Genomic DNA, 27,614 nt, shown 5'->3' with positions numbered 1-27,614 from the left:
TTCTTGTTTACACCTTTTTTTGTATGCACTTCTTTGTTTTCTCACCCTTATCCCACAGTTTGTTACTGATGTCCTTCCTTCACTCCCACACGCCTTTTCTTTTTATCTTTCATTGATTTGTACAGATAAAATTTAATAGGAAAATGTGTTTTGTTTTTTTCAACAGCTACAGAGAAATCCTCGTCTGATAAAGAGTTTGACATCAATAAAAGTGAATTTCTTTCCTCTTTTTATTACTTTGTAAGCAGTCCTTTGTGCAGCAGCTTGTTGCTGATACCCCGCTGCCATCTTCCCTTCTCAGAGGAAGTCCCTGCTGCCGGAGCGCCAGTCAGCCTCCATTTGTTTTCGCTGTCTAGCAAAGCAGCCCTTTGCTTTTCTTCAGATCAATTTGCTTCCAGTCTGGGAGGGAAGCATATTCATCTCTCTTCATTTCCAAAATAGTCTGAAACATAATTGTAGTGATTTATTTACAGAAAAACAAACAATGTGAAAAATCGATTCATATAATTAAATATAAACGTTAAAGTTTAGACTTCCTCTCAAGATTCATCATCAGATTATAAACATTAGTGCATTTATTTTCATTTGCAAAAAACGGCAAACACTGCAGCCTGCTGGTTGAAAGGCATCACTTGCATACTGCGCTGTCGGTTTACCTGGAAGTCTTGATCAGACAGGTAGACTTCCAGGCGCCGGGGGTCCACTCCTTCAGGTAATGGGCTCCGCAGCAGCTCCTTCAGAGGGTACTGGGTCTTCATGAGCTGGGCCAGGGCGTCCTGCACCAAGGTCAGCTTCACCCGCCCCGCGTCGCCCTGACATACAAACACACCCAGGGAAAGAGAGAGAGTAAGCTCTGACTGCCAACATCAGGCTGTATTAATATCTAGACAGATGTGTAGATATAACTGCGTGGTGTTGGTACCTGTGTGTGGGGTCCGAGGCTCCTCTCCCAGCGGGGGAACACGTTAGTGAAGGTGAGAGGTTCTAAACCCTCAAATATGAGGTAGGCCTGCGGTGGGCGTCTTGGGTTCATCTCTGGAATACAGAAAAACAACACCCTTAAAGCATGTGTTAAACACATCAGCAAACCAGTAACCCTTTCTTTTCCATGGCGCGTCTTGTCTTCCTCCTATACCTTTGCAGTACTGCAGTGCCGTCTGCATGGCACACCTCCTCTCGTCATGCCAGCTGCTCCAGGCCGGAGCCGAGCTCTCCGTCTGCTCGGGCTGACCCCTAAACCACAGGTAGACCTCCAGACGGTTGTCAAGCAGGAACAAGGCTGGCGGACAAACAACAAAACATAGGTCACATAATGGACAATAAAGTGGGCATATATTATATTTATATCAAATTAAGTTTGACTTTGATGTTTCTTTCGAGAGTTTGGCAAGATAGAGAGAAAAGTAAATGTGTAATAAGTACCTTTTTTTTCTTTTTTAAAGCTGAGAAGTATTGTAAAGCTTCTTTTTATGTACTGTGTGATCGAGTTGAGTGTGCTCTCACCCGGCTGCGGTACAGAGTACAGACTCTCCTGGACAAAGGGTGCTGCCATCAAGAGCCCCGGCAGCCGCGATGGACTCTGCAGCTCTTCAGCCCGGAAACTCCCAGAGGAGGCGCTCATGTGGAAGAGACGAGGCGTGAAGTTATACTTTCCTGGATCTGACGGGAGATATTTTTTCAACTGTAATTTGAAAGTTTACAGCGCTGAAATAAATGTCCTGGGTTGAAAGAAGCAGTTTTACTACCTTGCAGCATGCAGTCGTAGGCCTTCCTGTCCATTTGCCCCAGGGCTGCCCAGAAGTCCGCAGGCTCTGAACCTTCCTCCACTACCTGCACCGCCACAGGGCTGCTTTTACTGAGACCCAACTCGGGTGGACACCTAATACATAACACAAACAATTCACAAGCTGGAAAATTATTATTTAAAAAAATGGGACCGTTTGAAAGCCCACCCAGGGAATGTGACTCACATTTGAGTGAGACGCTCCACTGCCCTCTTGCTGACCTCTCTGGAGCTGCTATGGGCTTTACAGCCAGTCCAGAGGTACAGCACTCCCTGCTGGCTATTGAGCAGGACGACAGAGCCCCTGGACCTCAGACCTGCACAGCTGCAGTCCGCCTCTAACAGGGAGCCTTCCTCTGGGAGCTCACCTCGCACACAGAACAGATGCCACTCTGCTACAACAAACAGGGAAGGTTGATTTTTAGTCGAACGACAAAACAAGGAGAATGGATACAGGAAGACAGAAATATGCCCTTACTGTACAGTACCTGCATTAATGCAGGCCTCCTCTCGCTTTCCCTTGTGAATGACCAGGCCTCCCTGGAAAAGCTGCAGAAAACAGGGAGGTTCCTCTCCCTGAAGTACCACCACCTTCAGAAACATAACGAACAGACAGGCTGTCAACAAAAATGATGTCAGCATATAGTTCTGACTTCTATAACTCAATGCTGAAATAAGCCTTAAAATGTCTCCACTTTATTATAGTAAAGGTATAAATAAATGCTCCAAAATTGCAGTAAAAAAAAAAAGTCAACTTGAAAGTACCCATGGGAAAGAATGGTTTCCTTTAATGTATTGTTGCATTAGTCTCTCCACAGCGCTGGGTCAGCACTAAAGAAAGGTGTGATTCTACTTTATTATTCTGGCCTCTTTGTGTTTCTTTAAGCCAGTCACTATAATGTTGGGCAACGCTGGACTAAACATCTTTGCCCTTTCAAAAAAGATAGCACAAGAGGAGGCTGAAATAGATGTTCAATGGCAGATTTATACCCACAGTCTACATCCAGTGAGGCACGCTACTGTTGTATTAACCACTAGGACATATTTTAGTTCATAAAAGGTGGTTCTGGATGGATGTATGGAAACCTTTAAAAAAAGAAAAGGCAAGAATAACGTGAAAGGACATATGGGGGAAAAAAAACAAAAAAAAAAACAATCGGGCTTGCTTTCCCCTATATTATACTGAATAAATAAAACATTCCTCTGCATTATTATTAACATTTGCATCTGCTTGAACTGTAACATGCTGAGCACATACATAGTGTGTATTTGGCTTGGAACCACTTATCCTGCATTTTGTCAGCAAACTACAGTCATCAGGAATTCAAGTAAAAGTGTGGTGAAACAAAAGCATAATCCCTCACCAAAAATGTGCCTGAAGACTTTACCTGTGACTCTTCATGGTTGTTCGTCCCAATGGACAGGAAAGCAGCGGTGTCCCGCCCGCTGACACTGGAGTGACGGCCCCGCCACAGGAAGAAGGCAGTGTTTTCTTTTTGTCCGGGACTTTTGCTACATTCATCAGGGCCGTTTGTCTCATCTACAGCAGAGAAAAACAATTTATATCGATTTCAAATCAAATTACACTGACTGAAACAACAGAATGAGCTACAGTGAGGAGAGCGATGGTAAGGTATCGTGTGATGATGATGTCACTGACCAACAGCGGTGATGCTGTACTTCCAGCGGATGACGTAGGAGTCTCCGTCGTGAAGCTGTCCGGTGCTCTCCACAGGAATTTCACTGTCATCAAACTCCTGGACATGCCAAGTGTCCACAGCAACCGTCTTCAGCTCCATCTGGCATCCTTCCTCCAGCGTGATGACCCCGTGGCCCCTCTGGACGTCCACCCCAGCCAACACGTTACGGACCAAGCCGTCCCCTCCCAGAGACTGACCCGACACCAGAGCCTTGGCGTCACAGGCGCTCAGGACGTCTGGAGCTGGAGACACAAACTGGGAAGACGGGACGGGCTGTGGAAGTTAAAAGTTAAGAAGGAATCTTAAAAATCACTGTTATCTTCCTGTATCAGTCAACAATTGACTTATACATGTTAAACTGTCGGATTAACCTGTGTCTCCTTGCTCACTGCAGCAGCTTCCTCCATGCCTCCGTTCCCGCCTGTCCAGTCCAGGAACTTCTCTCTGAAAAGAGCGGTCTCGTTGTTCTCCGAGACACAACCGAACAACGCCCAGCTGGGACGCCCCTCTCCCTTCCTGAGGACAGATTTAAAAACTTAGCACAGAAAGGGAACCCATTTTCAAGAAGTAGAATGACAGTATAATGCAGTAAATATACACATTAGAGGCTTACACCTTAATAGACAGTGGAAATCATTACTAATCGTTTAGTTTCCATCAGATGTACCTGCCTCTTTAGGTGCATTCTAAGGCTTTGGAGCATATAGAGAATAAATATGTCTGTATACACTATGTGTCCACGTGGACATGCCTGACCTCAAACCCTTCCAACAGCTTTGGGGGGGAACATGGAACAGGACTGTGGGCTAGGCCTCATCACCCTGCATCAGTGCTGGACCTCACTAATGCCCCAATGGGACTGAAAGGGAGCAAATCCCTGCAGTTTGTTACTGAAATCTTCACAGAAGAGTGGAGGCTGTTATCCCAGCAGATTAATGCAGATGGTTGTGGAATGACGTGTTCAACAGGTGTCTGTCCACTTGTTTGAATTTCTAAACAACTGTCAGTTTTGCCAGCTGCAGCATGTCAGTGTGTAGTGTGGACGTACAACGGCAGGCCATGTGGACACAATGCCGTCTGCTGGAGTTTCTCCATGTGTGACAGCTGCATGCACAGTAACCGTAGTGCTGTATGCTCACTGCGAGTAGAATTACAGCCACCGCTTGTATTGTGTTCAATACGCTTTGTAAATACCTACAGCCGTACTCGACCGCTTCGGTAATGCGTTCAGATATTGATATGCCGTGTATTTTTTGCTGTGAAATACGGACTAAAAGCTTTACCGCATGCAGTGTGAACTTACTGCTGCGTGTTCGGGTTGCACTGCGTGGGATCCAGTGGATTGACTCGACAGTTGCTGTAGTCGTAAGCTCCGACCCACACTTGGTGAGTCAGCTGGAGCGCAATGTTCCTCCTGCTGAGGGAAACATCCTGTCCAAGCCACAGGTACACCTCACTGCCAAAATCAAACACCAGGGCCTGCACACAAACACGTACATACAGTAGGTGTATAGAGTTGAAACTGAGACATGAGCAATTCAAACTGACATGAAACAAATTGGAATTGGGTCAAACAGGAGAATCCAGAGGAGACCTCAGTGGAGCCCAGCAGGGAGATACGGGGGACAGCGGCCCAGGCCGGCTCATGAGGCACCAGTCTGTTCTCCACCAGCCTGTACACGCAGTTGGACTCCACCACGCCACACTCATAGAGCTCATCCTCCTCTTCTGCACTGGCTCCTGCGGGGAAAGGAAACAAATCTTTAATCTTAGTTTTGTCACTTTGGTCGACTTTTAGCACAACTGATAAGTTAACATTGTTTTACAGTAAATACAGTATTCCATCAAATGAGTATGCAAAGTACATAGTAATTAATACAGGGTTGAATATACTGATGTTACAGTAATTACAATATACAGAAATCTTAAAGTTCACTTTATAATCTTATTACATTCTAGTTCCCCTGCCTCCTCCCTAATGCCTCATCCAATGGATGCTAGTTTTTCAATAGCAACACATGTTGATATATTGATTCATTTATAATCTGCTATTTACACCTTAATGATACAGTAATCCTAACGCAATCTACTCAGCAGACATTAGGACCACTAACCCCTGTATGGTCTCCTTCCTCCGAGAAGCCTCCAGAAGTCTGCAGCCAGGCTGCTGTCACAGTTCAGCCCCTCCTCCAGGTGGACCACCTGCGAGGCCTGACAGCCGAGATCCTGATGACTCTGGATAGATGATGCCAGGGCAGAGGCCTGAAAAACAATAATGAACAGTTTCTAACACCACAGCAGAACAGGCATATGGAATTAGGTACTAAACTTATTCTGTAGCCCATCTAATGCTGTGAGGAACATTATTACATTATTATAACTGCCAATTGTAATAAACATTTTTTTAAAAGTGCCCTCATATTATTTAGATTGAGTCACAAGTTTGAATATGTTTGATATTAGAAACTGTAGTGAATATATTGCTCCATGTCTGGTAACAGCTTTCATAGACAAACATGTGCAGTGGCAAAACCGATGAAATTCTTAAATCAAGTCACAGAATTCAACACCTGAAAAGTTCAATGTGAATTTACGAACCCAACAATTGAATGTCACGTGTTCTGCAAAATGTTACAACCTTTAATTTGAAACTTGGCAAAACAAATCAATAACTTATAATAACTTGGAGCATCAAGCATCGATACTCAGAATCAGCTTTAATGGTATACCGGCAGTATACCATTAAAGCTGATTCCGAGTATCGATGCTTTGTAATGCTTTCTGCTCTATGCTTCAAGTTATTAAAATGTGCTACCTCCAGAAAACCGTGCATGCTGTGAAAAATGTGTTTCCATTCACAAAATGCTCCTGACCAGTTAGCTTTGTAACAGACAGATGTTCTTCTCCAGCACAAAGTGATGTTTTATGGCGTTTGATAAAAGGTTTTCAAGTGAAGCATTTTTACACATTTTCACCAAATTCACATTTTATGGCCCACAATACTTTACCCCTATTATACCGTGACATCCTGCAAATGTATACGGACAACATACGGTGTTGATCCCCACCAGAGAAAATGAAAACAGTCCTCGGTGGTACCTTGGCTTTCTCTTGTTCATTGGCAAACTCTGCGCTCCACAGGATGCAATGCTCCGGAGTGACCAGCAGGAAGCAGTCTCCACTGTTCAGCGACTGCACCGACGGCTCCACCAGACGCACCTGGACATGCCGCCTACCTGTCACCACAAGCACTAGTTGATGTAAAAACCTTCAACACAAAGACGTCATTATGAGGACACTCGTGCACACAGATGAAACCAATGTGCTCGGACCTTTGATGTGAATGAGCATCAGGCTGCTGAAGGGAGGAGAGGACTTGGTAGAATCTGAGGAACAGATGAAGTCTTCTGAGGTGGAAACATGTGACTCTGCCACCGAGGAGTTCTTGGACTCTTTTGGGAGGGGAAATTCAAGATTAAGCAGAAGCTGAATGAGGAAGATAAAGTATGGAAGAGAAATTCCCACTCACTCTTCTCTGCTTGGGAGCTCTCCTCAGCAGCGGTGGTGTCGACTCTTTCTCCCATGTAGTCCTGCATGATGTCCTCCCGGGCAGCAAGAGCCCGAAGAGGGTTTCTGGAGCCCTGAGTCCGACGGGACGGACGGATGGAGCGCCTGTGCTCTGCTACTGATGAGGTCAGTCTAGACCACACACAGTGTAGATAGTCTCCATGAGACGACACTTAATTATATATTTGAATTCAAACAAACATGTATGGTCGCCACAAATGGTTACCACTCAAAATTGCTAGTTTATCCCTCTTAAATTGAATATTGTCAACATAACTATTATCACGGAGAAGATTCTTTGTTTGTCTTTTTTTTGTTGTCTTTTATATATTTATGGCGAAGAAGTCACATTTCTAGGATTTCTAAGTCACATTTCTAGGACATTTACAATTACTTTGTCTGTCAAAGAATTATGTAAACTCAGATTTAAAAAAAGAAAAGGTGTTATATAGATAAAGGTTTTATTAATAGTAATATGTGGTGCAATTTATCTTCCTGAAATCAAGATAATTTCCAGACCTGTCAGAGACAGTATATAGATTAATGAACAATAATCATAACACAATCTGTGGTGAAAACCAGGCTCACATGGGTGCGTTGGTTTGGCAGAGGACACTCAGGTCCTGCTCCCTCTCTGCAGCAGTGCTGTCTCCACAGGGTGGTGGGGCGCAGGCGGCGGGAGGGGACGGATCTCTGAGGGAACCAGCACCGGGCGCGTTCGATTCATCCACAGGCGTCTCCTCTCCTCCCTCATCTGGAGCCATTGAGAGCGGAGAGCTCTGTGGGGCTGCAGGGGGACGGGACAAGAAATATGAAGAAGAAAAATACTTAAGACCATAACAACTTATTTCAGTGAGACTTTACACAACTTTACCTTCAAACTCCACCATAGACTGTGTAGGGATTTCTGTTAAACAAATATAGCAAACAGTTTAGAGAGAAACAAACAATAAAAAAATAAGTTTTTATTCATATCTAATGCAGCTCTGACCTTCATATGAGCACATTAGAGTGTCAGAGTGTTCCTCGTTATGAGAGGTGTCATTTCTGACTGATTCTGGAGATCCTAACAGACACAGAGGAGACGAGTCAGAGACACAAACCTCCTGAGGAAAAGACAGAGACGTGAAGAGAGCCGAGAAAACCAGAACCAGTAAACGCACCTCTCTTGTTCATACATCCGCCCTCTTGCGCCTTACTTTCCTGCTCTGTATCCATTTCCTCGACTTCGTCCATCTCATCCTCCACCCTCTATGAAGCCAAAGAAACAGATTTGTTCATGTAAGATACAAATGAGCTCTTCTGTAGATTAAAACGTGAAAAAGAGACGTCGCTCTGTGTCACCTTCTGTCTCCACTGAGGCTGAATCGGATCTTTGGGAGAGGAGGAGACTGCTTGTGCCTCAAAGGACAGATTGGTCTGAGGATGAAGTGACAACAGAATACATAGATAATTAGGCAACAGGTGAGTTCTTTAGTGTAGAGGGGAAAGACCCCTTTGGAGAGACGGACATAAAAACATGACGATGAGTGAATCCGCCTCAGTTGGGAGCAATAAACAAATCGGATAAAAAAAAAAGCTATCAAGATACAAAATATATGAAGGAAGCAAAACACATGAAGTCCAAGATGTACAGACTTTGATATGGGAGAAAAGGAAAACTTTCAAACTGTTTATTTTAACATTACTTTATCTATATTGTACATACATGCACTGTAGTATAATTATATTATTGCATCTGTGTTTAGCTGTTTTGTTTTAACAGTTGATAATTAGCTCTCAGGCACATTTACGGAGCATTGATTAATGTGCGTTGTCCTTATGAATACAGAAAGTGAACTAAAAAGGGAAACATGTGATTCCTCCACAAGGAAACATACCAGTAAAAATGCTAAATGTGTTGCTTTTGGGTTTACTGTCAATACAGCAGGAGAAACATGGTGAGAAACAGTTATTTCTTATGTCTTACTCAAATATTGTGAAAATTAAAATTAGGAAGGTTGGATATGGACGTATGACAGAAAAAAGTGTTGTGTAAGAGAACGACAAAAGTAAAAAGCATAGAATTAACAGGAACAAAATGGAAATCGTGAGAAAAAGAGAGAGCTGCGATGTGTCACTTTAGAAAAAAAATCCTTCTCAAACAAAAAAGCACTCTGCAGGTGACAGAGTAGACTCGTTAGCGAGAGTCAAACTTCACACATCGCCTACACGTGAAACTGTGCGATGACAAGAACCTTTCACTGCATACAAAAACACTGCACACCAAAAAAAAAAAGGCGACAATGTATCAGCCATGCAGCGACTCAAACAATTACCTGATTGAAACACATGATATATTGGGGTGTACTGCTAGAATAGACAGAGGCAAAGACGGGTTCCTGGGAGAGAAGAGGAATTAGAAGAGAAAGGGGAAGGCTAAAGCTATTGTAAAATTAGTAATGCATACAATCTTCATAATGGGGATTTAGATGGATCTATGCATTTCAAAACATTAGTGGAAAACTTACCCAGCACTGAGCGTTGACACTCTCCCCATGAAGGTGTTCTGTCTCTTCCTGCAGAGGGCAGTATGTGGGAAACCAGTAGAGAATACAAAACAAACAGGAAACTAATTAAAATGTTGCTCGCCGAACAAACAGAAATTATACTAAAATGAAGGAGAGACCCGAGTAAAAGAAATTATCATACATTTATAGAACAGAAACCTGAACATTGGATTGAGCAAAGTTCAAAATTTTTGTTGACATTAAAGTCAAAGGTTTTTAAGAGGGAATTAAAGATATCTCTTTGTATCCATTTGATTACTAACTTTGTGAATTTAAGAGAAATTAGAGTGGTAACAAACATCTTAATGTCTATTTTAAATGTTTTCTTTCCACTAGTCTGCATAAAGATGTTATGGAAGCAAAATACCCCCCCACACACACACACACACACACACACGCGCAGTACATGTACACACACATGTCACTGTGGTGCAGCTGAGATCATGAGGTCATAAAAGGGTCAACATTTAACCACCAGAATAAAATCAGTCTGTTTACATTCCACATAATGCTCCGATACGGTGAAACCCCCCTCAGTACACAAACACTACATATACCCCAGTAACTTTAATCCGATCTCAAGACATTTAGCACCTGCCAAATCCAGAGTGCTGTTGCTAGGAGATGCTATATCTGGTTTCACTGGCATGACAAATGCATCGCTCCAACCACTGGCCTCTTCTCCTTCTGGATTTCAGCAAGTTAGGAAGAGTGAACCCAACAACCTCAAAATAAAGTTTAACAAAGTGCATGGGCGCTTTCCCCCAAAAAATTGTAATTTTCTTGATAGCAGTCGAGTGGCCTGCCTTACAAAATGACTGAATCGTGGCCCCCTGTGAATATCTCTCACTCTTTCTTCAGTCAACTGTGACTGCACCAAACACGTTCCATGACTTGACATGACTGCAGCCTGTGTTCAGTACAACCAGCAAAGTGACGGGACGTTTGCTTACAGATAATGTTTGGGCAATCTGAAATAAACCCTGAATGGTCCTGAATGATGAGCTCCAATACAGGACTATCAAATAAACCAGCTCTCCGTTGAAAGGGTCTGAATCTCCAAGCCCGTTGGGTTTTACCCACCTGACCCGGAGAGGTGCATGGCACGTCTTCCTCTCTGCAAGTGTAAGTGAGGAGTCGAGCCGGAGCCTCTTGTAGCCGGTAAAGCTTCATTACTGTGGCCGCTTGAAAGCGAGCTAGATGAATACATCTATTCTATATATTTTATATCACCACTGGATTTTTGAAGTGAAGTTTGACAATCCAAATATTTTGTTGATTGAGTGAAGCAAACTGAAAGCTTAAAAATGAAAAAATAAAGATTTTAAATTAGACTGTATCCCTTCCTGCCGACTGAAACCAACTGGCTCCAAACTAGACTTTCAAAGGATTAGAGACTATGGAAGGCCAAACAGTTTCCCCTTTACAGACAAGAAGCAGAGCAGCTGTTGATTCTGCAGCTGTGATTTGGTCCCCTGAGATCCTCATTGCACAGACTGAAGATATCACAGACCTTTGCAGTAACAGTGTGACAAATCTTTGTTTCTCACCTTACTTCTGCTGGTGTTGGTTGCCTCCTGCAGTTTAACGGTGCCATCTACCAGTGTGACCTGAACAGGTCCCATGGCCGTCGTTTCCATATTCAACCTCCTCACACCCTCTTCCTCATTCGGCTGTCTTTTGGATACAACAAATATACAGAATATTAGCCAAAGAACACTTTTTTGCAGAACAGAATACATGAAGTAGTCGATGTTCTCCCCAAATTTCTTAATTTATTTTGTTGCTTAAAATGAGACATCACTCACCGAACCCACCCAGCCGTATCCGAGCTGTGATTCTCAGAGGAAACCAGCGGTCCCGGCAGCTTTGTCTGGCAGGACCTCTCCTCCTGAGGAGTGTCCCGCTCCGACGCGGCTCTTATTGGTATACAGTTAATGGTTTCCCTCCTGGTTCGAACCCTCTGCCTCCAGGGGGTGGCAGCCAGTGAGCCTCCCTCCCCGGCTGAAGCCGGTCCTCTCTCTCTCCGTGGTGCTGCAGACATGTCTGCGCTTCCCCTCCTCACTTGAGTCACCGCTTCTTCACAGCCGCCACCATTCTGTTCATGGCTGCAAGGCGCATCCGTCTGACCGCTCTCCTTCCTGCTCCACTCGGAGCCTCCGGAGCAGCTCTTCTTCAGGATTCCTCTCAAGACTGGCTCAAAGTCGTGGTGATGTAGGCCCTGCTGGGTAGAGCCACCAGGCTCAGGACCAGTGTCAGGTGTTGGCTGGGAAAAGCGTATCTCGCTGGGTTTCAGGTTGACAGACGAGGCCTGCTGTCTGTCTGACAGATGAGGGGACAAAGAGAAGGAGGGAAGCTGTACAGGGCCTTTTTGGATCTGAACAGAGACAAGGCACAAGGGTGAGACATACAGAAGGTATAGATAGTTTTTCAAAATACTATAATATGTATTTATATATACAGAGATGATGTACATTTAATTTGTAACCATGTTTGAAGCTTAAAAGCCTTTAATGTCTCCTTTCTCTCGTTTTTATTGTTATTTTTGTATAAAACACAGCTTTTTTTCGCTCGTCTACTCACCAGGCTGAGATCCTCCACAGTGATCGGCTGTGTGCGGTACCGGGCCCCCTTCTGCCTTCGTCTCTCTGGGGGCCCCTCAGCGGGGCCGTCCCCCTGCCTCTCCGGCAGGGAGAGCTTGTTGAACAGGGCCAGCTTCTCGCTCATGGTCAGCTTGCAGCTCTCATCGTCATCCTCCACCGATTCAGCCTGACTCACAGACTGGGACTCCACTGGTGGTGCTGGTTTGGGGGTCCTGTGGAGAAACACAAGCACACGTTATATAAAAAAAAATTTAAAAAAAGAGGCGTATGATTACAAAATAAGAGCAAAGCTAATAAATATTGACTGTTTAGCCAAAATTATAATATACTTATATATAATATACTTATTCCTCTGTACCATGTAGCTCTGTTGTTATTAAAACCACATCAGTCAGGCACATTGTTGCGCTGGATGATGTCTCCTTTATTAACATGAAAGGGTAGTTTATTATGAGTCAATCCCACATACATGTACTGCTGCCGGAAATACTCATTAGAGCACTGAACGTGTATTATTCTGCCACCAAAAGTAGTTCCCAATAAATGCACTATTTTACACTTTTTTTATATTTGTGACCTGTTTTTAAATATTTGTGTCATTGTTGGATTTGTTCTTTTTAAATGGGATTTTGTTGACAGTAAGAAATATATAGAATAACGCCAGATTTATACATGTGAAGATAAAAGAAAACACTATGGAGCAAACGTCAAAAGTATTGCCATGCTAATATTAGTTGCTACTGTGCATATTCTCTGTTGAGAATACAACCAAATACCAATGTAATATGCTTGTATATAAAACGGTCAGTATTCCTAAAATCTCCCTCCATGTGGCCACAAGGCTTCCCCACCTGATTGCCACGATTTCCTCACAGGTGATTGGCTGAGTTAGAAATCGATGGTCGTTGCCACGACGCACCCTGCGTTCGTGACAGAGGCTGCCCGAGCGAGGCTTGAGGAAGGCCGAGGCCTCTGGCGCAGCCGCCTTCTCCAACTCCTACGGAGGAGGCGGAGAACCACGTTAATATCAACATATGACCATATCACATTCGTTCCTTTTAGCAGCTTCAATCAACAGCCTCCACCTGCTAAATAAGTAACAAGGGAGACCACAGAAATGGAAGTGAAAACTCTCCTGTTCTATTTCTATGGAGGGAGGGAGGGAGGGCTGGTTAATAGAGCAGCTATCTGTAAGGTGGAGCGTGTTGGCTACATGGATAGAATGCCAGCCCAACAGGTCACAGTGTAACCAAAGCTCTGCCGGCTACAGTTACCTCCCCGCCTGCCTCCACAGAGCAGCAGGCTAATTATATACACCGCTGCTATGGTTGTTAATGGTAATATAGTGTCTGGCACATTTTCACCTGATGCTTCATGATTAAAAGTGTGCAGGAGGTGAAAATACAGAATGGGTTACATCTTCTGTGCAGACACAAAAAGATGTAAATGTAGTCTTTTTAATAAGTACAAACAGACACACTGTAGCATCGACTGTGCACCTGTTCAACCATTCATATCTCTCAATACGAGCAGGTTGTGTTCTGCGTGCTCAGCGGCGACTCACCATGCGTCTCAAACCGTAAGGTGAGCAGCTGAGATGACCGTCCATGGCGGACGGAGAGGAGCCTTCCCTAGCTGTTTAATACATTTCTCGACAACCCATCACCCGTTCATAATAGTAGCTTTTGATCTAGAATGGGGCATTGCATTAGCATGTGACATTATGAGATGAATTTCAGTTTGTAGCCTTTCTAGTTAGACGAGTTCATCGCAGCCTAATTGTCATATGTAAACGTTGAGAAAGCCTTGAAGGATTCAGCTGTGGCTGTAGGTGAACGCACGTCTCGTTCACAGCAGACATTGTTTCAATAGTGAACATAGACTCACTTTAAACAACGACATCTTGGCTGCCACACTCATTTTGGCTCTGTCGTCCGTTTTCACATCAGCTGCGAGAAGATAAAAGACATTAATCATTGTGTCATCAACGGTTTATGAATCCTCACACATTTCAGGCACTATCTAAAGGATATTTAAGGAAGGTGCTGGAGATCACACGGGCCTCAATAGGGGTCTGAACTACGCTGCTGCCTCAGTCCACAGCAGCACATTGCTCCCGTTTGCTTCTCCCAGCTGGGGGAGTGTCGACCTCCATCTACTGTCGATGATAATAATAAACAGACTAAAGATAAAGTACCTCATACAAAGCCACCTAAAATAGAATCTGAACAATCCCATTAATTTATGTTGCATTTGGATGGCAGACATGTTGGCGTGAAATGAGTCCAAAAGAAAAGTCTAGATTGTTGCTGTAGTTTTAGTGTAAATTATCAGTGAGTCAATCTTTGTAAAGACTTGCTTGCAATCTTTTTATGGGAGAGACTGACTTAGCAGTGTTCCACCGTGCACATGGTTTTGTGAGACGTAAACCTGTCATCAAAGAGGTGTTTAAACATTGTGAGCCTTAAAATATAACCAGATTCATTTCATGAGCTGTTATATGACTTTGTGGAGGCAACTTGGATGCACGCTCTAAATGTGTTTTATAAGAGGCGTGTGATGAAAATGTCATAATTTTTTGTATGGTGTTTATGATCCCACTGTTGCCATTTAATGTCCCACACAAGATGTGGACTGTTCCCCTCCTGCCATCATTGTGTTTACATCATTTTGTGACCAGTATTGTGCTACTGTGACCGCTTCCCTCTCCGTGTCACTGTTCACATGGCCAGCGCACCAGCGTGACAGACAAGAGCGGTTTGTCTCTGAACACAATAACAAACTGTACGATTAAAGCCAGGCGGGAACATAGCTTCACCTTTACAGTTCTCCTCTTCCTCTGCATCCAATGGCCTAAAGAGGGAAGAGAGGCACAACATGAAGTCACCAGGTGAAATACAAACAGGGAGGCGAAGGTCTAAATCTCCGGCTCCCGTGCGTTCCCTTTCAGATCCTGCTGCAAGCTTACAATCCACGTCTTTGTGCTTCAGTATGCAGCTCCAAACAATCAAGATACTGTGTCACATTTGCATGCTCAGTAAAGCAACAACGTGGAGGTCATGACGGAGGACAAACGCATGCAAACCACACCACACCATCCGTGGGCATTTGTGTAAAGGAGCTGCACCAAACCACAGGTAGGTGTGACTGCATGTTTATACACTACTTTAAAACCATGTGAGCAAAACACTGCAAACAGCATCTTCTGTGGGAAAAGCCAAACCAGGTGCCTCATGTTGCACCACAGCACACAGCCCCTACCCGCTGCTCTCCTCCATCTCATTGGCTGTGATCGGCTGTGTCCTGAAGCGTTCGCTCGTCTTGCGACCGCCACCTGACCCACCGGGGAGGTAACGCCGGGAGCGGCACCGCCCCCCCTCAGAGCCCGGCTTCACAGCCAGATCCAGAGAGGACGTGGCTCGCCCAGCGTCAGGGCAACTAGTATCCCCACAGGCAGAGCAGCAGGAGGGAGGGAAGGAGGGAGGGAGAAGAAGATGTTGAGGCGAAGACAAATATAGCCACAGAGGTACAGAGGCTGAGGGTGACAGTCTGGATCACACACATGCAGGTGACCCTACACTTTGACGGGCTGCGCGCCGCTCCCGCTCTGCTGCAGAAGAGCACTTCTCAACTGGCCCACCGACACTCGAGTGTGGAGCTGCGGGGCATCGAGTCCAACAGGGACGAGGTGCCCCTCCCCACTCAGCATGCTGGCAGAGTCCGGGGAACCCTGCCTGGAGGGGGCGGGAGTGAGGGGAAGGAATGAGGACGCAGGTGTGTGCAATGTAGGTGTGAGGAACGCTCTCAGGGAAAGAACAAAAAAAGTACAATCTTGAACCTTTCCATCAAGAGCAGCCAAAAGAATGGGTCGCTCCCATCATGAACGGTGCAACGTTGTACCTTTTTTTTCTGACACTAAAGAGGTTACCAGTCTATGTTCCTCCAAGGAAAAGCACCCAGACCACATGATGGGAAAAGTGTGAAGCTGGAAGCGTACCAATCAACTGCAGAAGAAGAAGAATCAGACTGGCTTTAACGTTCCCTGCTGCGACCCACTGATTTAGATCGCTCGGTTTGAATTAGTAACAAAGGTTGCAGATCAGCTGGTGACGTCAAGGATCTGGAGCTGCTCAAAGGTTGCGAGTAAGAAGCAGACCCAAGTTCAAAAACTGGTAGTATAACCTCCTGGGATTTATATTGTAAACTTCAGAAAGGTTGGCAATACTATGATCCCTCACTAACTTCCTGCTCTCAAGTCTAACATCTAGCTTTATTTATTCTCCAATTAGATTCAGGTCTGTGTGAAGCTGTTCAGTAGCAGTGACTAAAACAAAATGAGGAGAATCAGACAGTTTTAATGTTTCTGAAGAAGAACACCATCCACTTGTGTGCATTTTCTCCTCAATTTACAGAGAATACATCATGAAGTTAGGTGTGCATTTAACATACAACTATATGACGTCCCTTTTTCCTCTCTGGTTACGTCACCCTTCTCCTCAGTGATGATATCAATATGATGCAGTTCCCAAAATATTAACTATCCGTTGTGTTATTTTAGGATGACACCTACAGTTTGTATTGATGTCAAAGTGGAAAAGGTTGAAGCAGGTGAAAGGTGTCATCGGGGGTTAGGTAGCGGGCATGTTGCTTTATTGGTGCTCCACATTTAGGCTCATGAAAATGTTTACAGCTCTGTCCAAAAGTTTTAAAAAGATGCTCACCCAGATTTATGACCCCACGAACCTAAAATGTGTTCAGTTACCAGCTGGACGAAGACACTGATTACCGCCAGTAAACAGTGACTCACCTTCTCAAGTGGTTGGACTCTGCAGGATCCTCTGATCCATTTGTGACCCCTCGTGTCCTGCCGTTCACTCTTTCACTAAGGCCATCCGAGTTCAAAGTCCCTCCGTGGGCTTCGGTCGCGGGGTCGTGCCCCTCTTTACCGGCCCTCCTCACACACTTGGAAGGTAGCTCCTCCATGTTGCCAAAGCGTTCGGCCAGTTCCCGCCTCCTCTCAGCTTTATAGCGAGCGATCCGCTCGGACCTGGGCTCCAGGACTGGGTTCTCCATGGCATCCATGTCCCTCAGGAGGATTCAGTCGATTATCTGCTCCTCAAATAATTGCAGTGCATTTAGGAAGAGGAATCAGACGCGTTGTTCTTTCTCCACTTTTTAGCGAAGGCAAAACTCAGGAGCCAAACTTTCCTCCGGTGAAATTCAGATTCCATTGGACTTAAAGACTTTCTTAGCTGAGAGTTCACCAATCAGAGGTTGAAGAACAATCTGCGCCGTCACGGGTGAGACATTGCTCCTGAAAGATAAATGAGCAAACAAAAAAAGACGATCAGAAGCCGACTCAGAGAGAGATAACACAACTCATGTGCCCTTTAGCAGTCTGTACGCATCTTCCTAGAGAGGTTCATGACAACATTGATGAGCCTTCATTATACATTAACTCATTTCTCTGAAAGTGCATCCTCTTCTTTCCTCTTGCTAGAGTCCATGTAAGATGACCTGCACCAGCTTCCAGTGCCATGCAGGAATCTCCCCTTGCACTGAAACGCAACACCTCAGCAGCTCCGCTCCGCTCCGCTCCGGGTCTCGACGGCACTGAGGATTCAGCTTGCTCGTCTTCTCCCCAACACTGACTGTAACTTCTTGTTCAAGTGTTATCTAACAAGGCCCGATTAGCTATGGATTCAAATTAGTCGATGACCTATCTAAATTATGACATGTTGCCAGGCAACCTGCTGACAAAGATGAGCCCAAAAAAGTCCCAGTTGGCTACATCATGGTTGCCTGGAGGTGATTAAACAACACTAACAACGGCAGAGGCTGTAAGCCACATATAAATAGCGCAGATATGACACGATTTGCATTTAAAGACAGCAGCTAACCATCAGATAGGTTCACAAATGAGGGACTGTGTGCGCTGAAACTGTAGATGTCAGCATTCCTGATGCAGGAAGCACAATGGATCGAGAACAAAGAGACGTGAGCCACGGACTTAGTAAAGCAGATACATCTGCAGCAGGGCTGAATGGCTCTGGTGACAGTGGAGCTCACAAAGTAAAAGATGCAAGTGTATTTTAGCATGTTTGCTGCTTCTCTTAGATTGCTGGAAAGAAACAGAATTATTATAGTGCAAAGAGTGTCAAAGTGCGCACAACTACTGGCCAGGTCTTCCTTTCATCTTTCAGAAACGCACAAAATATATTGATATAATGATGTCATCTTGAATAAACTGAAGGTCATATTTGCAGACATCGTCAGCAGGAGATTGACTGATACCTACACAAGACAACACGCTCAAAGATGTGTGGTCCGTCTTTCCACTCCAAACATGTGCTCTGAACAAAAACAGTCAGCCAATTAGAATAGTCAAACTCAGAAAGCAGACCACGAGCATCCTCAGTCCCACTGACGCCACACTTATGTTTTGCTGGGAGAACACAAGTGCCACGCTTGTTCAAAGAGCAAAATGTCATGTGACAAGCTGCGGGATTGTCGATTGGAGGGGAGAATGCCTCAGAGGCTCAACAAGGATCATTGGCTTCTAATCCAGCGACACTTGTTGACACTAGCTCTGAAATAAAGCCAGTGGATGAGCGGACAGGTCCCATTCTCTCCCAACTCAGAAAAGGAAACTTCAACAATGGTTTGATATTCTAATAAAAAATGTCAAGAGGGTTAAACAAAAGCAAAAATAGTGCCAAGCCAAGGGTATGAATCCAAATCTTCCACACAGTTTAACAGATTAGTTCCTCAAACACTCCAATAGCACTTTGAACCTTTACTTTCAGCCTTACTGCATATATTTCACATGCTGACAGACGGGTTTTACTCAAAGTGCAGACATATTGGTTATTACATAACAAGAGGACCTAGTGTCCAGCAGCAGCAGAGTAAACCTGATTAAAAGGCTTGCCAAGAATAAGCCTCCGACCAATTACACCTGTCCTGGCTGGTCTACCTGCATGAAAACACATCATGAAGCAAGAGGAATTCTCAGAGGCCTTTCCTTCATACATCCACTAGTGTGCAGCAGCAAAGGTCCTGACTCTGGATGATATTATGTAGATATGCATTGACCTTTTGCCTGATCTCGACATTAAAAGGCATGTGGCTGCAGAGCAGAGTACAGTCCTCATGTAACCACACTAATCCACCAGCAGGATGTAACACATTAACAGCTGCTCTGATGACAGTTTTCACATTTCATATATACATTTTATTCATGTGTCCAACTTGTGGCTACCCAGAGTGTCACACACCTCATATTTAAAATAGATTGTGGAAAAATAGATGACTATTTCAATCACCAGACGCATAGAGTAACATACATTAATACTCAAACGTGTTTATACTGCCAAAGTACTTTTAAATATAACTTTGTATTCATAGTAATTCAGAATGAACAAACAAAGTATGCAAACTAAAGGAAAACGCCATAATTGAGTCAAATGGGAAATAATTAGAGAAGTCTAAAACAAACATAAGGTGTTAAGATGCACGGTTCTTGCAGTTTCTTTTGTGCGTAATTCGTGCGTAAACTGCGCGTAAAACATGTTCTACGCATATTTTCGACAATACTACACACAACTTTCAACACAAGGCTCGCAAAGTGGCCGAACACCATAACCTCCATGGCCACCGTACTACCCAAACTTCAGCAGTTCTGACAGAACAAACACCAACAGTGAAGACATATTCAGAACTCGGTCCTAGCTGGCGCCTGGCTACATGTTCGACTATAAATTCGTTATTATAGAGACAATGGGGGTAGAATGAAGAACTTACATGCACTACGCGCCGTGTGAACCGGGCATGAGTGGTGCCGCTGCCCTTCCTCAGACCGACTGTCCCTCCCCACCGGCCCTTCAACCAGACTGTCGCTCCAAATGTAGTCACACTCGCAGCTGCGGAGGGCTCGCCGTATCAAGGGAGTATAAATAGAAGGACAAACCCGGGGACGCCCCTGCCGCTGCACAGGAAGCTGCCGTAAATATGGCAACCGAGAGACGCAGCTCTCCTCGAGCTGTGGTCGCGTGCCTTGTTGTGGCGTTTACCGTTTACGGGAGAATAAAAAGCCTCAAACGCCCCACGATGACTTCACGTCAGTTGTTAGTTTTTTTGGGGGGGGGGGTCATTTGAGTAATTGTGAATTCGTAAATCACAATACCAACACAATAAACATATTACCTAAAAATAAATCAAAATTTAGTTCATAAACTTATTTGATGTATTACTAATTCATTGTACATTGTGCTCACGTGGTGCAAACGTTGCGTTTAATTAAATTACCACAAAGTAATGTACACACAGAACACTTGAGTCTCTTTGTTAAAGCATTGGAACACAAGTTGCTGTCTTCAGCAAGACACCACTGGAGATGTTGATTTGGGTGATTTGTTTGTTAATTGGGAGCAAGTACTCGCAACTTAAGTTGTCTGCCTGAGGCCAATGCCAGGACCCGTCATGTTACTGGCACTTCTCTTACTGTTTCAGCACTGCCCCCTTGTGTTCACACTATGCAGCTGCAAGAGAAGAGATACCTGCGTTCCTGTTATCCATCCACCATCTGTATCTGCTTCTGGGGCTCTGCAATGAACTGCTCAGTGTTCACACAAGCACCATGTTCAAACTCACCGTCAGCCACGGAACCAAATCCAGCAGATATTCCGATCAACCTGAATGTATCAGCTATCCATGGTGTTGCATTCAAATGCCGAGACGGGTTTGAGAGACAAGTATTTATAGAAATGCTTCTTGAATGAACAGTGCAACTCATGGAGAAAAAAATACTGGGTACAATCTGTCAATACAAACATAAATACAGGTGCAATCCGTTCCAGTGATTACACCATAAATATCTTCACCACAATAACAAAAAGAAAGGACTTCATGTACGAGTCTAGAACAAAGAAGTTCAGGTGAAAAAACATTTAACCAACTTAAAGGTGCTCATAATAGTGTTGTCGGTAGTTGACAGAAAAACAGAATTGTTATTTTTAATGGTAACACTCAACAACAACAAAGTAGTACTACGTCTTGTGGAAATACACAGCGTACTATCAAATTCAAATCAAATCATTCAAACATCAAATAACATGCTTTACTACACTCATACAAAGGCTTGTCAAGTAAATCAAAAAAGTCTCAAGTTTTTCTAATCAAATACACATTTGAATGTTTTTCTAAATATATTTCACTGTGTTTTGAACCATCCGAGTCATGTTCTACAAGTCAGGCATTATGCGTTTCTGTACACTGATGCTAAAAGGCTGCAAAGGTGTTCACTCAACCCTGACCACAGTTTCTCATGCTGCAAAGTGTACAAGGGATATTATGGCATAAGTTAGTATGGCTGACGGTAGAGAAGACGTTTCTGTTCTTCCAAAGCTTCCTTCATGAAGAAAGGATGGGCCAGGGCTTTGGCAGCTGAGATGCGACTGCTCGGTCTGAATGCCAAACATTTCTGCAGGTAAGGAGAGGTCACACCTTACGAACAACTCGGAGAAAAGCGCTTTGCAAAATCTCAGTGATGCTACTGTGATCCTTTTGGTTTTAGATTATCTGATTTATTTGAATAATCTGTAAATCGTCTACTGTAAAGCAGTCACTACATATTAAGTTTGACAGGTAGCCAAAAACACAAAAAAAAACATATATTTATAATGACATCAAACACAGATAAGCATGCAACTCTTTATAATAATTGTGAAGCTGTCACTAGAAAATATTAGCTATTTTTGGCCTCATGGCTCTGGGGATATCAATGCTGGTCATTCCACACGTGGGTGGAGACTGAAATATCTCAGCAACTGTTGGATTCAATGCTATGTAATGTTGCACAGATGATCCTGATTCCCAGAGAATGAATCTTACTGGCTTTGAAGAACACCTTACTTTAACTCACACCTTGGGAAAGAGGTTACAAATCTTTTTTTTTTTTTTTTTCAATCGAGCAAAGAAATATTTAAGGATTTACGAATGATCTTCAGAACAGCGGTGGGTGTTTTTAAACGACCTTCTGGGGTTTTTAGATAGAAAATATGTATTAGAGAAACAATGGTTACGTCTGCGACCCAAAGTATGGCAATACACAGGAAGCACAAACTAGGGCAACACGTTGCTGAAGTACATTCTCACAAAGCTGCTGGTCGGAGACTGATGGGCTGACAGCTCAACTCAATTCAGCTGGCTTGTGGCACCAGGTACTTGCAGTGCAGTGGTCTGCATGGTTTTAACAAAACCTTCTAGTATCTGCTCAGCTCGCTTGAAACCTCAACTGTGGTTTTATCAAAAAGGTACCAGGTACTATCCACAACTTTTGTGCATGGAAAACCAAAAAGAGCAGTTCCAAGTGAGCCGAGTGGGCCATATAGTGGAAATGCAGAGAGAGTACTTGAGGCGAAATATTCAGAGTTTTCGTAATCTCCAATACTGACGTAGAAAAGAAAATAGTAAACTGAATTTAATATTATTATCATTACTTTGTGGGTTATATTTTCCATCTTATTTGATGTGTTCTATTTCCTCTTATTTCTATCTTTTTATCTGGATCTTCTTTTATCAAGTGTGTTATATTTCCCATCTTATTTTCCCTGTTTTGATGTCTAAGGTACTCAAAATATGCTATATAAAATAAAGTTTGTAAATATTATTAAGTTTGCCTTCTTACTTGATAAAATACACTACTGGCAAATTTCTGCGAGATTCATAATTACAGACAACATAGATAAAATATTATAATAATCTTTTATCTATGTCGTCCGTACATTCGATATATATTTGCTCAAAAGGGCATTTATTTATTCTGTTTCAAAACTAATTAAAACTTAGAATCAGAGTGTGTAACTCATGAAAACAGACACATACACAGACACACAAATCTGCTCACAGATAGTAGGTTGTTCTCCTCGGGGCTCAGGTTGTGCAGCAGCTTGGTGCCAGAGCTCTTTGGTCCCCAGTTGACGGGGTATGCGATCGGGCTTTCCTTGGGCCAGTCCTCTTTGCTGGGCAAACCTGTCACACTGAAAAACACACAATAAAGCAAAGAACTGAGCAGCAGAGAGAGAGAGAGAGGGAGAGAGAGAGAGAGAGAGAAAGAGAGAGAGAGAGAGAGAGAGAGAGAAACTCACTCAAATATTTTCTGCAGCTGCTGTACCTCCGTGTATGCCTGAAACAGAGGTCTGTGGGAGACAGGTGTTCAAAGAACAAAGAACAACCAGCATCATACTGTAACTCTATCTCTGTCCTGACAACCAGGGAGAATGTTTTACCTCTTAAATTACACTCTCCAGTGCCTTCACATCTCCTGCGGCCAGACAGGACACCTTACCTCAAGAGGAAGAGCTCAGCGAAGATGCAGCCAGCGCTCCACATGTCCACTGTGGACATGTAGATGGTGTTCAGCAGCACCTCTGGAGCTCTGTACCACAGCGTCACCACCTGAACAGAGAGAGCGAGGTGTGAGATAAAGACTCACAGCCGGGGGCAAAAGAAAAGGTTTCACCTCAGGTTAAGAAGACAGAATGCTGACAGATGTAGGAAAGAAACAGGCTCTAAAATGGTCAATTGTTTTCCAGCCTTCACTCTCTTCTCTATGCTCACTTACACCTGGAGTGAGAGCGATATTGAAGGTGTAGATGCGTGCCAGTCCAAAGTCTGCAATCTTGACTTCTCCACGGCTGCTGATCAGAACGTTTTCAGGTTTCAGGTCGCGGTGCAGCACCATGTTGGTGTGCAGGAAGTCCAATCCTCGCAGCAGCTGCTGCATCACATCCTGTACAGACAGACAGCAGAATGGCTGGAGGGATGTGTCCAAGAACCATTCTTTTACACTGAATATATCTCTGTATTTCAAAAGTCATTGCTTATTGATGTTTTTTTACGTGTGGATACAGAGGGATGTTCATTAACTTGAAGTCAGGATATATTAAAAGACCGTAAACACTCATCATCAGTTGTCATCAGTTATTGGTAAAAACGTCACATGAACTCATACAATAAAAAAAGCAGCTACAATGTGTAATAATACACTTTGGACATTTTCTAAATAATAAACAGGCAGTTAAAATGCTTTCTAGTCAGAATGATAGAAAATAAATAATAGTTTATTACTGCTATAATTAATTTGTCAGATGTTTAAAGGTACGCTATACAGGAATGTCCTAAAAAAAAACAAGGTGTAGACAGAACCTTTTAATCATCACTTATGACCCACTTCAAGTGTGTGTTGGTGTCTGTATCTGTAGAGAACCCGCCCCTCTTGATTTCTTTTATTTTTTTGTCAGAGCATTTAATTTATTGATCACTGTCGGAGTGTAAAGAGAGGTTCAATGAATATATTTTATTTTATTTTAAAATAGGTATGCAAGTGTTTGCTTCAGTACTTTTTCCAGACTTAAATATACGCAGCTATGCGATGATAAGTTGGGTGATGAGTCCACACCTTAATACAGTCACGGCTCAGTCCAGAAGCAGGAGCCTTGGAGAGGTAGGTGGACAGGTCCTGGTCAATGTATTCCAGCACCAGAGTGAGGTCCAAGCTCCGGCCCACTGGCACAGCAGAGGCCTCCAACAGTCTGGATGTTTAAATCAGCATATTGGGGGGAAAAAACACAACAAGAAAATATGTTCTGTGACCAACTGCTTTTTATAAAAAAATTACATAAATAAAACTAAACATGGAGACATAAGTCCATTTTACACTTCAATTTAAAGAAATATTGAAATGCAAGACTTCTACTTGTACTTCTATATATAAATGACTGAAATATATGCATCATGTACATGTGCATCTACAACAGCATTGGAGCACAAAGTAGCCTGTAAACATAGTTTTTTTTCTCTCTATGCAATCCTGTTAAATTGTGTGTCATATACACTCAGTTGCCAGTTTATTCGGTACACCTAGAATAGATCAAACAAATGCTGTACAATGCAACAAACCTGCAGAGAGAGGTGTCAATTAAACTTTATTATTAATTTTTTATTTCGGAGGATGTAGTTTGTGGCAGGTGACAAGTGTATTATGTTTATGGGACGTGTGCATTATGATGGACAACATTCAGAGTTGACAATATACACATATTGGTACTTGAGATTGGATATTTTACAAACATAGACACATCCCTTCTCATACATGTCTCTATGAGCAACTTACCCATTAACCTTGCATTGTGTATATTATTAATTTTCACTCTTTCCTAAAAACTGCTGCACAACAATGTCCCTTGAGATAAATAAATGTCTATCTTATCTTATTTTGTCCACCCTAAATTAATCACTGAGCGTAGGCTAAATATCAGAAACCCCTCTCTTTATGAACTACCTTCTCCAGTTGAATCCAGTCCACCCCAAAAAAAAAACAACACAAAATGAACATTAAAACCTTCAGGAATTATGCATGTACTGTTGTGTCAAGACTGCGTAATATGCAATATAGGTGTACCTAATAAACTGGCAACTGAGTGCTTCGCAGACTTACTCGACTATGTTGGGATGGTTGAAGTGCTTCATTTTGCGCAGCAGCGCCACCTCGCGGATCATGAACGCAGGGATCCCGGTCTCCGACGAGTCCCCGCGGATGTTGAATTTCTTCACCGCCAGGAGGCGCTGTTTGTCCCCCAGCTCCCTGGCTTTGTACACTTTACCGTAGGAGCCTTCTCCTACTTCTGCTAGCAGCTCGTAGCACAAAGGCTTAGTGCAGAAATCCATGGTTTTCCAGATTCTGTATTATTTATTTAGCCTTTCTAGATAATAATCTGTTTTAATGTGACAACAGTGAAATATGTCGGCTTTTTTTTTTTTTATTGTGACAAATGCTTAGTTCAAGTCAAAGAGTAAGCTAGCCAACGAGGCTCTGCGTAAATGGAGGTTTGCCGGTTAGCTCGGATGTAACTCCCGTCAGACCGCAGCCGCAAACCACCTGTAATAACATAATAACAATGTTTTGACGCAATTAATAACAAGTGTTTAATTTAACTCCGGCGGGTACAGCATCTGGTGTTTATACTTTACCTCAAAGTGCTGAGCGCCCTTTGGGTGCCGCCGGCTGCAGGAAACTGGAGCATTAAGTGCGGCCAGTTTAAGAAAATGATTTAAAAAAAAAAATCACACCCCTTTTATTCGCTAACTAATCAGAAAGCTCAAAATGTGCCCACTTCTTGTACACGTGCTCACTGCAGCTGTCAATGTCACTGCAGACATATGCTGCGTTCAGGTGCAGGCAATGCACTGAGGTTATAATGCACATAAACAACCTATATAAACATAAAAGTCGTGGTTTCCAGACAATTACCAGATAAAACAGGTTTCAATTTCAACAACACAATGACTGAGCTTTGAAGTTAATGGACCACCATATGTAAGTTTATACATTTTAGTTTCTAATAATAATAATAATAATACATTTAATTTATATAGCGCTTTTCCAGATGCTCAAAGACGCTTGACAGAGACAAAACAGAACAAAACAAAAATATAGAAACAAAACAAACAATCCCAAAAAAATAAAATAAGAAAAAAACTGGAGAAGCTGCAACAGAATTAGTCCTGCAGTGGAGGGTAGGGAGCAGGGGTTAGCAGGTGAATGGTCGGGAGCAGGGGTTAGCAGGTGGAGGGTAGGGAGCAGGGGTTAGCAGGTGGAGGGTAGGGAGCAGGGGTTAGCAGGTGAAGGGTAGGGAGCAGGGGTTAGCAGTTGAAGGGTAGGGAGCAGGGGTTAGCAGTTGAAGGGTAGGGCGCAGGGGTTAGCAGGTGAAGGGTAGGGAGCAGGGGTTAGCAGTTGAAGGGTAGGGAGCAGGGGTTAGCAGTTGAAGGGTAGGGCGCAGGGGTTAACAGGTGGAGGGTAGGGAGCAGGGGTTAATAGGTGGAGGGTAGGGAGCAGGGGTTAACAGGTGAAGGGTAGGGAGCAGGGGTTAGCAGGTGAAGGGTAGGGAGCAGGGGTTAACAGGTGGAAGGTAGGGAGCAGGGGTTAGCAGGTGAAGGGTAGGGAGCAGGGGTTAACGGTGGAAGGTAGGGAGCAGGGGTTAGCAGGTGAAGGGTAGGGAGCAGGGGTTAACAGGTGGAGGGTAGGGAGCAGGGGTTAGCAGGTGAAGGCGAGTTTGAAGAGGTGTGTTTTGAGGGCTTGCTTAAATGACGATAGGGTGGGAGCTTGACGAATGTGGATGGGGAGGGCGTTCCAGAGGGGAGGTGCAGCAGCTGAAAAGGCCCTGTCACCCGAGGTCCGACGCTTGGTCTTGATGGTCCAAGTGTTCAAATTTTTGAGTGGGAATTTGAGTGTTCAAATTCCCAGACCTGAGGCAACTGGTAGGGGCGTGAAGGGGGAGGAGGTCTGAAAGGTAGGGAGGGGCCAGATTATTTAGGGCTTTGTAAGTGGTGAGTAAGATTTTAAAGTCAATCC

At 43.7% G+C, this 27,614-nt stretch overlaps 2 protein-coding genes across 2 annotated transcripts; both read right to left on the bottom strand.

Annotated features, from left to right (window-relative positions):
• Positions 1-94: 94 nt before the first annotated feature.
• On the bottom strand, positions 95-17,284 carry svilc (supervillin c; the record flags this gene model as incomplete). Its single annotated transcript, XM_079232632.1, has 33 exons — positions 95-442; positions 657-812; positions 923-1,035; positions 1,136-1,279; positions 1,504-1,659; positions 1,746-1,879; positions 1,971-2,178; positions 2,272-2,374; positions 3,172-3,323; positions 3,444-3,756; positions 3,855-3,999; positions 4,787-4,962; positions 5,078-5,223; positions 5,598-5,745; positions 6,583-6,719; positions 6,816-6,935; positions 7,013-7,182; positions 7,639-7,837; positions 7,925-7,957; positions 8,042-8,116; positions 8,214-8,301; positions 8,395-8,469; positions 9,369-9,431; positions 9,561-9,608; positions 11,150-11,276; positions 11,408-11,976; positions 12,183-12,414; positions 13,054-13,199; positions 14,090-14,151; positions 15,021-15,055; positions 15,464-15,640; positions 15,781-15,936; positions 17,010-17,284. 33 exons carry the CDS (start codon positions 17,282-17,284, stop codon positions 353-355), a joined length of 4,971 nt encoding a protein of 1,656 aa, XP_079088758.1. The 3' UTR covers positions 95-352.
• Positions 17,285-21,563: 4,279 nt separating this feature from the next.
• cdk21 (cyclin-dependent kinase 21) lies at positions 21,564-25,930 on the bottom strand (the record flags this gene model as incomplete). Its single annotated transcript, XM_079233582.1, has 7 exons — positions 21,564-21,683; positions 23,109-23,241; positions 23,350-23,400; positions 23,550-23,659; positions 23,826-23,993; positions 24,663-24,795; positions 25,701-25,930. 7 exons carry the CDS (start codon positions 25,928-25,930, stop codon positions 21,564-21,566), a joined length of 945 nt encoding a protein of 314 aa, XP_079089708.1.
• Positions 25,931-27,614: the final 1,684 nt, after the last annotated feature.

The sequence above is a fragment of the Taurulus bubalis genome (genome assembly GCF_910589615.1).
Source record: "Taurulus bubalis genome assembly, chromosome: 17".
Taxonomy (NCBI): domain Eukaryota; kingdom Metazoa; phylum Chordata; class Actinopteri; order Perciformes; family Cottidae; genus Taurulus; species Taurulus bubalis.
The sequence above is the reverse complement of the archived record's forward strand: the minus strand, read 5'-3'. Positions and strand labels throughout refer to the sequence as shown.